This window comes from Monodelphis domestica, chromosome 4 (genome assembly GCF_027887165.1).
Source record: "Monodelphis domestica isolate mMonDom1 chromosome 4, mMonDom1.pri, whole genome shotgun sequence".
NCBI classification, from domain to species: domain Eukaryota; kingdom Metazoa; phylum Chordata; class Mammalia; order Didelphimorphia; family Didelphidae; genus Monodelphis; species Monodelphis domestica.
This window is the reverse complement of record NC_077230.1, coordinates 434,044,044-434,056,315: the sequence shown is the minus strand read 5'-3', so window position 1 is coordinate 434,056,315 and position 12,272 is coordinate 434,044,044. Positions and strand designations below refer to the sequence as shown.

The 12,272-nt window shown below is 44.1% G+C and overlaps 1 protein-coding gene across 9 annotated transcripts in view; it reads left to right on the top strand.

Moving 5' to 3' along the window:
• Window positions 1–12,272, top strand: part of LOC107650040 (zinc finger protein OZF-like) — a 145,687-nt gene that overhangs the window by 21,995 nt on the left and 111,420 nt on the right. For 5 of the 9 annotated variants that reach the window (XM_016425653.2, XM_056825645.1, XM_016425654.2 and 2 more), the window contains exons 4-5: window positions 2,042–2,137; window positions 2,962–5,428. The exons of 1 other annotated variant lie outside the window; for it this stretch is intronic. In XM_016425653.2, the coding sequence (XP_016281139.1) occupies window positions 2,042–2,137; window positions 2,962–4,571 (1,706 nt within the window). In that variant the 3' untranslated portion in view covers window positions 4,572–5,428. Of the gene's footprint in view, window positions 1–1,806; window positions 1,867–2,041; window positions 2,138–2,961; window positions 5,429–12,272 lie in introns of those variants that run through there. 3 more of the 9 variants (XM_056825650.1, XM_056825656.1, XM_056825647.1) reach the window with 2 other exon arrangements.

Here is a 12,272-nt window from a genome sequence, read left to right as displayed (position 1 = left end):
TAATGGTAATGGAATACTATTGTGCTTTAAGAAGTGATGAATGGCATTGCTGGTGGAGTTGTGAACTGATCCAACCATTCTGGAGGGCAATTTGGAACTATGCCCAAAGGGCGACAAAAGAATATTTACCCTTTGATCCAGCCATAGCACTGCTGGGTCTGTACCCCAAAGAGATAATGGACAAAAAGACTTGTACAAAAATATTCATAGCTGTGCTCTTTGTGGTGGCCAAAAACTGGAAAACGAGGGGATGCCCATCAATTGGGGAATGGCTGAACAAACTGTGGTATATGTTGGTGATGGAATACTATTGTGCTAAAAGGAATAATAAAGTGGAGGAGTTCCATGGAGACTGGAACAACCTCCAGGAAGTGATGCAGAGCAAGAGGAGCAGAACCAGGAGAACATTGTACACAGAGACTGATACACTGTGGTATAATCGAACGTAAAGGACTTCTCCATTAGTGGCAGTGTAATGTCCCTGAACCATTTGCAGGGATCCAGGAGAAAAAAACACTATTCATAAGCAAAGGATAAACTATGGGAGTGGAAACACCGAGGAAAAGCAACTGCCTGAATACAGCGGTTGAGGGGACATGACAGAGGAGAGACTCTAAATGAACACTCTAATGCAAATATTATCAACATAGCAATGGGTTCAAATCAAGAAAACATGTAATGCCCAGTGGATTTACGTGTCCGCTATGGGGGGTGGGGGGGAGGAAAAGAAAATGATCTATGTCTTTAATGAATAATGCTTGGAAATGATCAAATAAAATATAATTTTAAAAAAAAAGTGATGAATGGGATGATTGAAGAAAGACCTGAAAGACTGACATAAACTGATACAGAGTGAAACAAGCAGAGCTAGGATAACATTGTACATAGTACCAGTAATATTGTGGAATGGTCAACTCTGATAGACTTGACTAGCTTCAGCAATACAATGATCCAGTACAATTCTGAGGGACTTATGACAGAAAGGCTCCAGATAAAGAACTTTGGGAGTTAGAATCCAAATGAAAGCATACAATGATTCAGTTGTTTGTTTAGGCGTTTGTTTTGAGATTTTGGTTTTATGATTATTCACTTACAAAAATAAATAATATGAAAATAAAATTTTAAAAGAATTACAAAAGTAGAGCTCACAGCCCCTAATTCTGCTTAGTCTAGTGAGTTTATCCTTATTCCTCCACTCTTTCCTCAAATGGCAGGCCACATGATAGGAATGGAAAGGAAGGGAATAAACATTTTAAAATACTTGCTCTGTGTCCTCTCCTGGATAAAGGAGTTCATTCATTTAATAACATTCCTATGAGTTTGGTACTCTTGTTGTCCTCAATTCATAGTTGAGGCAACTGAGGCAAACAGAGGTCAAATAACTTGCCCAAGAGCATCTACTTGCCATCCCTCTGAGGATCAATTCTATTTGTTTTTCAGAATCCCATGTTCTTTTCTTTTCTTTTTTTTTAAATTTAAATATATTTTATTTGATCATTTCCAAGCATTATTCGTTAAAGACATAGATCATTTTCTTTTCCTCCCCCCCCACCCCCCATAGCCGACGCGTAAGTCCACTGGGCATTAGATGTTTTCTTGATTTGAACCCATTGCTTTGTTGATAGTATTTGCATTAGAGTGTTCATTTAGAGTCTATCCTCTGTCATGTCCCCTCAACCTCTGTATTCAGGCAGTTGCTTTTTCTCGGTGTTTCCACTCCCACAGTTTATCCTTTGCTTATGAATGGTGTTTTTTTCTCCTGGATCCCTGCACCCATGTTCTTTTCTTTTATCCCTTTGCTACCAGCTACCTTTAATTTCTAAATAGTGGAAGCTGTGGAATGTGCCTATCCTTCTATTACAAGAGGTAAATAAAGATGAAATTTTCTGATTGCAAATAAGTTCCATGATCTTTGCTCTCCTGCAAATATCCCGACAGTGAATATAACAGAAAGCATTCTGTAGGGCCTCACTTGCATGCTGTTAGAAGATCATATTTTTTATTTTTCTGTGCTAATACTTTCCTTCTTTCTCATGGCCAGGGCTTCTAGTTCCTAGAGAAAATTTTATCTCCTATTCTCAGCAAGGGGAAGCACCATGGCTGCTAGAGCAAGATTGTCCAAGGAGATTCTGTCCAGGTGAGTGAGGTGGAAAGAGGTATATGAAGCCCATTATCCCAAAACAATTCAATCTATTGTATTGAAGAGAGTACTGTACTTGGGGGGGTTGGGGTGGCAGGCTATTTCAGAATCATGCTTTTCACTTTCTGAGATGTGAATGGTAGACTCAGTATATATATATAAACATTTAGTATGTTTGCACTAAATGACAAAATATCTCCATCTGTATAGAAAAGAAGAAAACTTATGTTCCACTTTGAAAATTAATATATAAGAGTTAAAGATTGAAGTTGTTTCTCAGCTTAGCATATAAAATTACCAAGAATGACAATGGGATAGTGCATCCAAAATGATTAGAACAGAGTTATCTGGAAGGTTACCTGAGATTCACAAAATTTGAGAATAATCAAAGCATAGCTTTTTAAGAAAGATAGAAAGGATAATGAAGAAAGACTGTGGACAATGCTTGCTCAGGCACAGTGTTTGAGTTGTAGTCTAGCTGCCAGGAAGTTGATCAGGCCATTCTTCCATTCTTTACTCATGAATAAAGATGAGTTTATATGAGTTGCAATGTATGATGAGGATCTTGTACCCTCCTATGTCACAGGTCTGTTGTGAGGTTTCATCGTTATATGAAAATATTTCTAAAATTATCCATCTTGCATATATGACCAAATAGTGTATGCAAATACAGGTTCTGCTTGTTTAAGTTTCAAAACTCCTTTTTGCTTGTGGAAATAGAATACAAATTATTGACTTTCTGCCATCAGAAGAAAGAACATATATTTCTGTGTGTGTGTCCTTCTTCCTCCTGTGTTAATAGCATTATTTGGTTTCTTCAGAGGCAAAGAGTAATTTTGAAGTGAAGGAGATGTTTGAAAAGTTGAGCCATTGTGTGGAAGGATGTGGCCCTCAAAGATTCATCACTGAGGTTCCCTGCAACTTTATTTTGAAAGAAATCTGTGACTCTAATATGAAGGTAAATAAAAATCCAAGGAGCAACTGTGAATTTGATGAAACTCCAGAGAAATTCAGCCAATATTCAGTGCTAAATCGGCATACAAAATTGATCTCTGGGAATGAGTGTTGCCAGGATAGTAAATACTGCAAATGCATTCCAGTAGAAGGACTTATTCAGTTCTCTGAGAAATCTCCTGAAATTCCCATGTATAAAGGCAACCTAGGGAGAATGGCCTTTGGCTGGCATTTAGAACTCATTAAACATCCAAAAAGTAAACATATAAAACTGGTTTGTGTAAGTAATAAAGGCAGGAGACCTTTTAGTCAGAACTCTGAGATTGCTGTACATCAAATAATCCAGTGTGGAGATAAACCTCATGAATGTAAGCAATGTGGAAAGATTTTTACAGAGAGGGGCCATCTTGCTTCTCATCAGAGAATCCACACTGTAGAGAAAGCTTATGAATGTAAACAGTGTGGAAACACTTTCACAGAGAGGGGCTCTCTTGTTCAACATCAGAGAATCCATACTGGAGAAAAATCCTACAAATGTAAACACTGTGGAAAGGCATTCAGAAAGAGGAGCAATCTTGGTGTACATCAGAGGAGCCACACTGGAGATAAACCTCATGAATGTAAACAGTGTGGAAAAGCTTTCACAAATAGTTCCCATCTTGTTATACATCAGAGAATCCATACTGGAGAGAAACCTTATGAATGTAAACAGTGTGGAAAGGCTTTCACAGAGAGGGGCTCTCTTACCAATCATCAGAGAATCCACACTGGAGATAAACCTTATGATTGTAAACACTGTGGAAAGGCTTTTACTAAGAGGAGCCATCTTGCTAGACATCAGAGAATCCACACTGGGGAAAAACCTTATAAATGTAAACAATGTAGAAAGGTGTTCACAAATAGGGACAATCTTGATGGACATCAGAGAATCCACACTGGAGAAAAACCCTGTGAATGTAAACACTGTGGAAAGGCTTTCAGACAGAGGAGCAATCTTGCTGTACATCAGAGAATCCACACTGGAGAGAAACCTTATGGATGTGAACAGTGTGGAAACACTTTCACAGAGAGGGGCTCTCTTGTTCAACATCAGAGAATCCACACTGGAGAGAAACCTTATGAATGTAAACAATGTGGAAAGGCTTTCACACGTAGGAACAGTCTTTCTAGACATCAGACAGTCCACACTGGAGAGAAGCCTTATGAATGTAAACAATGTGGAAAGGCTTTCACAAGGAAGAGCACTCTTGCCTTACATCAGAGAATCCATACTGGAGAGAATCCTTATGAATGTAAACAATGTGGAAAGGCATTAACAGGGAGGAGCAACCTTGTGGCACATCAGAGAATCCACACTGGAGAGAAGCCTTATGAATGTAATCAATGTGGAAAGGCTTTTACAAATAAGGGCTCTCTTAATAAACATCAGAAGATCCACAATGGAGAGAAACCTTTTTGTTTGGGAGTGAAAATTTAGTGTTATTCTCAATATTATAATGATTAATAACTAAGTTAGTAAAGCTGGTCTCCCCTCTTTCCCTGTCTCCCCCATCAAACTTTCTTCATGACAAAATTACCCCACCCTGCATCCTTCTCCCTGTAGGACAAAAGTTTACAGCTTGTAAATGTTTGGGCTTGTTAATGTTTGGGCCCTTCTTAGACCCTTGGGTACCACATGATCAAATTTGAAGTACCCTTTTGCCTTAGAATTTCTTCCCATTGCATCAAAGGCTTCCTCCAAGTAGTCAAGCCCAATGGCTGGAATGATACTGTGTACTTATCATGAAACCTCATCCCCTCTCAGATAATCCATTACTCCATAACTCCCTTTTTAGTATCTGAGTCCAGCTTCCTGATCATTTCTTCTTTTTTTTAAAAAAAAAAAAACCCTTACCTTCCGTCTTGGAGTCAATACTGTGTATTGGCTCCAAGGCAGAAGAGTGGTAAGGGCTAGGCAATGGGGGTCAAGTGACTTGCCCAGGGTCACACAGCTGGGAAGTGGCTGAAGCCAGATTTGAACCTAGGACCTCCCGTCTCTAGGACTGGTTCTTAATCCACTGAGCTACCCAGCTGCCCCCCCTGATCATTTCTTAAAAAGTTAATTTGCTTAAATTGTATCCACTGTAAAGCTATTCAACTTATTATTCCTGTCCGTTATTTCTGGATTTCAACCATTGTAAAAATGTTATCATCCCTTCAGAAAGGCTTTATTGTATCAGCATTCTCCTATAAATAAGGTATTTTTCTGTGAATTTCGAGGGAATTGTCTTAGGTCAATGCCTTGAGATAGTGCTCCACATTTTCTCTCTCTCTCAATAAAGCATTGCATCTTAAGTGCTGGTTTCCCTAGCCTCTCTTTTATAGTGATTAACAGGGGTATATTTTGAAATTTTCAAGATCCCCACAATTTCCCCTACAGACATTCTAAAAGTAATGTGGAAATGGTTTTCCAGGGAAGGTCTCTCTTGCTACACATCAGAGCATCCACAGTGTAGGCTTTCACATAATGCTCCACAGTTGCTTCATGTCAGAAAATCTTTACTGGAGATCAGCCTCATGAGTGAGACTGATCTTAGAGTTGGTACTCCTAGGTTTTTTGACCTAAGAGGATCCATGCTAGAAAGAAACTTTAGAAGTATGATGAAAATTGTGACGCCTTCATGTAACAATCATCTCTTATTCCCATTGAGAATTCCCTTTGGATAGAAATCTTATTTCTGTCATGAATGAAGAAAGACATTAAATTGGAGAGTTCAGAGGTTGTTCATTAGGAGAAAATGTCTCCTGAGCAGATGAGTTCCAAATGTATTCCCTGGAGGAAGGCTTTTAAGCAGAGATCATATCTCTTATCAGAGGATTCAGAGTGCAGAAAAACCTAATGAATATACCCATTTGTATGTGTTTTCCTCAGGAAGAGAGTGCTGATTATTATTATGAGAAGTATAAATTATAATAAGTCTGAGGGACCACCCCACATCTGATTGAGTATTATGACAGAAAAGGAAAGTGACCATAGTTGGAGGAGATGTGGGAAAACTGAGATACTCTTGGAGGACTGGTGACCTGATTCAATCCTTTTTGAGAGCAGTTTGGGACTATGTTAAATGTGTATTAAGAAATAAAAAGCAAGAGGACCTATATGTGTTTTTTTTAAGAAGTACTTAAAGCTGCTCTTTTTGTGGTGATGAAAGAATTGAAAAGTTATATGGTGCTCATCAACTGGGAAATTACTGAGTAGATGGTGGAATATAATTGGGATGGAATACTCTTGTTTTATAATTAATGACAAGGAGTAGATCAGAAAATCCTGTAAAGATTTGAGAACTGATGCATACTGAATTTTGTAATACCATAAGAACCTTGCACATTGGAGACATTGGAACTAAAGAATTGTGAATTGAAGTATTCTCAAAATACAGATATCCCAAATAATCCCCAAGGCCTCATAATAAAAATTTCATCTATTTCCAAAGAACTCATGGAATCTGAATCCAGACCAAAGATCAAGTTTTTCCATTTTCATTTTTCATTCCCCCCCTGGAGGAGGGACACTGGTTTCCCCGCTGAAATAACATACCCTCGCTCCTGATAAATTGGGGCATGAACATGCAGGGTGGCAAAGGCATATCGGCTATCGGGGTAGACCTTCAACCACCTCCCCTTAGCCAAGTGCAAGGCCATAGTCAGGGTGACCAGTTCGGCCCGCTGAGCGGAGGCTCTATTTGGAAGAGAGGCCCACCACAAAATTTCACCAGCATCGTTCATGACCGCTGCACCGGCCTACTGACTGGCCAGGGTCATAAAGCTTCTGCCATCAGTGAAAAGGATAAGTTCTGAATTCTGCAAAAGGGTATCTTTCAAATCAGGCTGGGCAGAAATGGATTCTACAAGCACATCCTGGCAGGAGTGTGCTGTTTCAGTTTTTGAGGTGTTTGGGAGAAGGGTGGCAGGGTTCAGGGTGGCCACAACCCTAAAAGAGAGTCGATTCTCATCCAAAAGGAGGGATTGGTAATGTGTAAGACGGACGTGGGACATCCAGTGGGTTGGGAGTTGGCGAAAGATGCTCTCTACTGCATGTGAGGTAGCAATGACCAAGGGCTGGCCATGGGTAAGTTTATCAGCATCTTTAACCAAGAGGGCTGTCCCCGCTATAATCTGGAGGCAGACCGGCCAGCCAGCAGCCACAGGATCGAGGTGCTTGAATAAGTACGCCAGCGGTCGATCCCAGGGTCCCAACTTCTGGGTGAGGACCCCCTTGGCCATTCCACCAGCCTCACCCACAAAGAGTTGGAACGGTTTTTCTGGGTCAGGAAGGGCCAGGATAGGGGCTTCCGGCATAGGCGTGGAGATGCTAAAATGCTGTGTCCATATCAGCAGTCCATACCCAGGAGGGGGACTCATGGGTGGCCTCAACCAGAGGCTTGGTCAGGGCAGGAAACCCCGTATCCACAATCTGCAATACCCCACTGACACGAAGAATTCACGAACTTGTTGAGGGTTCAACGGGGTGGGCATGGAAAGGGTGGTTTGGATCATCTCCGGAGTTACCCAGCGCAATCCGTCCCGCAAGCAGTATCCCAAGAAAGAGACCTCGGTGCGAGCGACGTGGGCACCTTTTGGGCACTTACTCAGTAAGCTGCCGAGTCAAGGCAGCGGAGCAAAGCTTCTGTTGCAGTTTTACAAGAATCCTCGGTCAGAGCAGTGATGAGGAGGTCATCGACATATTGTAAAAGGGTGACCTCGGGATTCTGCTCACGGAACGGCTGCAAGTCTCGGCCAAGGCATCCCTAAAGAGGGAGGGATTAGCTTGAGTCCCTGGGCCAGATGAGTCCACGTGATCTTATTCGTAGACTGGACATGGAGGGGGGGACCATTCAATGGCAAAAATGGGCTGGCTAATGGGTGCAAGAGGAAGGGGGGAAATCCTCTTTAAGGTCCAGAGTGGTACCAGATCAAGCAGGGGTGGAGGTTGCTCAGAAGCGTATATGGGTTGGGGACAGTGGGATGAATGTCCTCGATGAGCTTGACTTCTCTGAGGTCCTGGACTGGTCTGTAGTCTGTTTCCCAGGTTTCTTGACAGGCAAGAGAGGGGTGTTCCACAGGGACTGGCAGGGTATTAAGATAGCAGCTTTGAAGAGGTGAGCAATATGGGTTTGGATGCCTCTATGTGCCTCCAGGGACATTGGGTATGCTTTGACCCATCCTGGCATGGCCCCACTCTTGAGGGTGATCACAATGGGGGCTTGGCTGATAGCAAGGCCCACCCCGGACTGCTCTGCCCAAACACTGGGGAATGTTTCCGTACAGGGGCAGATATGAGGGGGGACGCCCTCGGGTGTGGGTCCAGAGAAAAGTCTATGTTCATCTTGCAAGGAGAGTCAGGACGTGTAGGGGGGACCCTAAGTCATCCATGACCCCAACTTTCCCTGCAGAAAACTGAATGTGAGCCCCAATCTTGTGTAGTAAGTCTCTCCCAAGGAGGGGTGCGGGGCTGTTGGGAATAACCAGAAAGGAGTGGGTGGCTTGTCAGCTTCCTAGATTGACGGTTCAGGAGCTGGTCCAGGGATGCCGATTCATCCCCACCACACCCTGGACCCAGGATGACTTAAAGGACAGTTTCCCGAAGGGGGCTGTCAGAATGGAGTCTACCAACATAGGAAGCGACTTCCCCTTGATGTTTGCCGTTACCCAGGACTCAGGGAGGGGACCCAAGGCCCTTCCCCGTCAATCCTCTTCCACTAAAGCTAGCACTAGCGAGGAGAGCCCACACCCTGAGGCCGGCATGGCCCCTTCCTCGCTGCAACTGAGGGCGCCCACTTCTGTTTCCTGGCCTGGGTGCCCACAATGGAAGCACCTTCCTGAGTCTCTGGGGCGTTCCCTGGGATAGCCGGAAGGGGTCAGTGTTGGGTTAGATAAAGCTGCCCAGTTGGGGCAAGAGTGGCTGCTAATATACGGGTTGTCTGTTGTTGGCTTCTCAAAAACTGCCTCCTGCATTTCTCTTCTTGGGATTGAAGCTCTTCCTGTTTCTTTTCCCGCTCTTCCTCCTCCCTCTTGAGCTGTGCTTGGCGCTCAAGGTCTTCCCGTCTGAACCTCTCTGCCTGCTCCTCCGGGGTTTCCCGAGAGTTAAAGACCTTCTGGGCTATTTTTAGGAGGTCAGAGAGGGGCTGGTTGACAAAATCGTCTAACTTTTGGAGCTTCCTTCGAATATTTGGGGCTGCCTGATTAACAAAGGCCAAAAGAACTGCGGTTTGACTAGCGGGTGCCATGGGGTCTGGGGGGAAATAAGTTCTAACAGCTTCCTGTAGGTGTTCTAAAAATGCCGCCGGGGTTTCCTCAGAACCCTGACTATGGATTCAATTTTAGCCAAATTAGTGGGCTTCAGGGCCGCCACATGGAGCCCAGCCAACAGAGTCTGGCGGTAAGTTCGAAGATGCTCCCTACCTTCCTCCGAGGAGAAATCCCCATCTGGGTGGGCGGCGGGAAAAACAGCAGCAAGGTGGGTTGGGTCTGTGGTGGGCCGACCACCAAACCATCATCCCCAAGACCAGGTTTGCCCCTCGGCATCGCTGTGGTCTCGCTCCTCCAAAGTAAAGAGAGTGCGGAGGAGTTGTTGGCCGTTGTCCCTGGTAGGACTGTGAGTCAAGAAGATCAACTCAACCAGGTCGATCTTTTTCTTGGGTTGCTCAGAAAAAGGTGGGTTTTGATGTTTCCAATTATAAAGATCACTTGAAGTGAAAGGCCAATGTTGGTGGACTAAAGGACCTCCCGGCACCATAGGACCAACTGTGTAACCTGGGAGGGTAATAGAGGAGGGAACTTCGGGGCTGGAAACATGGTGTTGATGGTGTTCACAGCCCTGAGTGTGGTGTGTGGGGAGAGAATTCCACCGGGGGGGGGGGGGGGGGGGGGCTGCCACCACTGCCTCATTATTCACTTCCTGAGGGGGCAACGGAGGGTAGAGTGCAGGAGGGAACTCTGGCACATATGGTGGCGGAAGAATAGGAGGGTCCAGGGGCGACTCCTCTGGAGTGGGTGACACCGGGGCGGTTTCTGAACCATATTGGAGTCAGCATTTGTCAAATGACTAGCCTGAGCAACCAGGACTTGGGTGGATGCTTCCACACTTGGCCGAATTCAGGGTGGGGGATCCAAGACCAGATCCTGCCAGGTTAGGAAATATAGCATCTGGTCCGGATGACCCTCCGGGCCAGGAAGAAGAATGTGGGTGCGAACAGCAGAAATGACTGATCTTTCCCAGGTCCCTCCCCAGGGCCATCCAACCCCGAAAGTGGGCCACTCCTAGTTACAGAAGATTTACAGCTTTCCCCACCTCCCTGTCACCCCCAAGCACTGGGCACGGGCTTTGAAGAAGTCCAGATAGTGGCTCAGGACCAAGTCCAGGGGAGCTGACTGATTCTGGCCCATTTCTGGCCAGAGAAGTGTTACACAAAGGACAGACAGACAAAAAGACAAAGAATCCTTTTTGTGGAATCACAAAATTTTAATTGGTCCTGGAGCTTGCTCAGGGCTCCAACTCGACCGTCCTGGTGCCCTTCTAAAAAGACCCAGTGTTCTCTTACTTATCGTATGCCCGTAGTGCATCCGCTACAGGGCTTCCTGGAATCTAATTCCACCAGGGCCACAACTCAAATCCCTGTTACTGATGGCAGAGTTTAGCATGACTCTTCAGCCCCCATCCTACCCTAGTCTTCCCCTGCTCGATGAACTCCAGCATCCCCCTTTTTGGTGTCCTGCCCCTTTTACTTTTCTCTGATCTTTTATTTATTTTTGTAGATTACATGTTGATGCACTTTTTAATATTTGCTTTCTGGCATTTTGCAAACCTCATTTTCTGCCTTCCTCCCACCTTCCCCATCCTCAAGAAGGCACATAATACATTATAGATGGTACATTGATTATCCTACAACACATATTTCCACATTTGTCATGCTGTGAAACAAGGCACATATGCCTAACATGAGAGGAAAATTCACGGAGGAAGTAAAGTGAATAATGGAATAATTCTATCTAGATTTGGATCCCATCCGCTTCTTCTGTGCTAGTGGATCTCCCTTCTCATCATGAGTCCCTTGAAGTTGTCCTGGATCCTGACTTTACATAACAGTTCACCCATTTATGGTTGATCATGGTATATTCTTGTCAGTGTGTACAACGTTCTCCTGGTTCTGCTTGCTTTGTGGTGCTTCTGGGTCAAAGGGTATCTGCCCCTTTATGATCCTTTGGACATGGTTCCAAATGACTCTCTAGTGTGAATTTTAGATTAACTCCACCCTGCTTAGTCTTCAGAATTCTAGCAAACAGGAATGGATACACCCCTATTTAATGATTAACTGTGGGGAGGATGGCCTATGACCTGCATGTGCTAGCAAGTGACAAATCAGAAACAACTGACTGACCTCCTGGGCTGTCCTAAGCCAAGCTTAAGTCACCATTGGTACATGTGAGACACAGGAAGTGATGTAAAGAACTGCGTATATATTTTGTGTCACTTCCTGTAATCATAGCCTCAGAGGCGTTTGGAGTGCTTGTGGCTTTGGTGCACTTTGGCAGTGGAGGTCACTGAGAGGAGCTCTGTAGCATGGTCTAGGTGAGGCGATTTCCCTGAATCAGCCTTGGTGAGTGATAAGGCTGACTTCCCCTTTCCTTGACCTCCTGAAGAAACTATCCTCTGAGGAGGCCCCTCATCTTGGAGGATGGAAGCGGAGCTAGATATAATCTTCTGAGAAAGCCCCCTTGGCTGAGGCTTCTGAACTCCCCTTGGCTTAGGCCAGGCCAGAGAAATTCTTATACCCTTTCCTTCTTTTCCTTCTTAATTTCTTCCTTCTATTGTAATTAAACCAGCATAAAATCCCAAACTGACGAGTATTTCGTAGGGATTGAATTTTAATCCCTGGTGACCACTAATATCATATATTCAGGCAACAACCCTAAATTTTACCTTAACACTAGAATGCTTGGTTCAGTTCTCAGCTGCCCCAATAAGATATGATTGTCCTCATTTTTCCACAAGCACTGTTTTCCTTTTTTGTCCTGTTAGTCAGGTGGCTGTGAGGTGGTACCTGAGAGGTATTGTTTTAATTTGCATTTCTCCAATTAATAGTGATTTGGGACATTTTTCATATGACTGGAGAAAGTTTTAATTTATCCATCAGAGAAT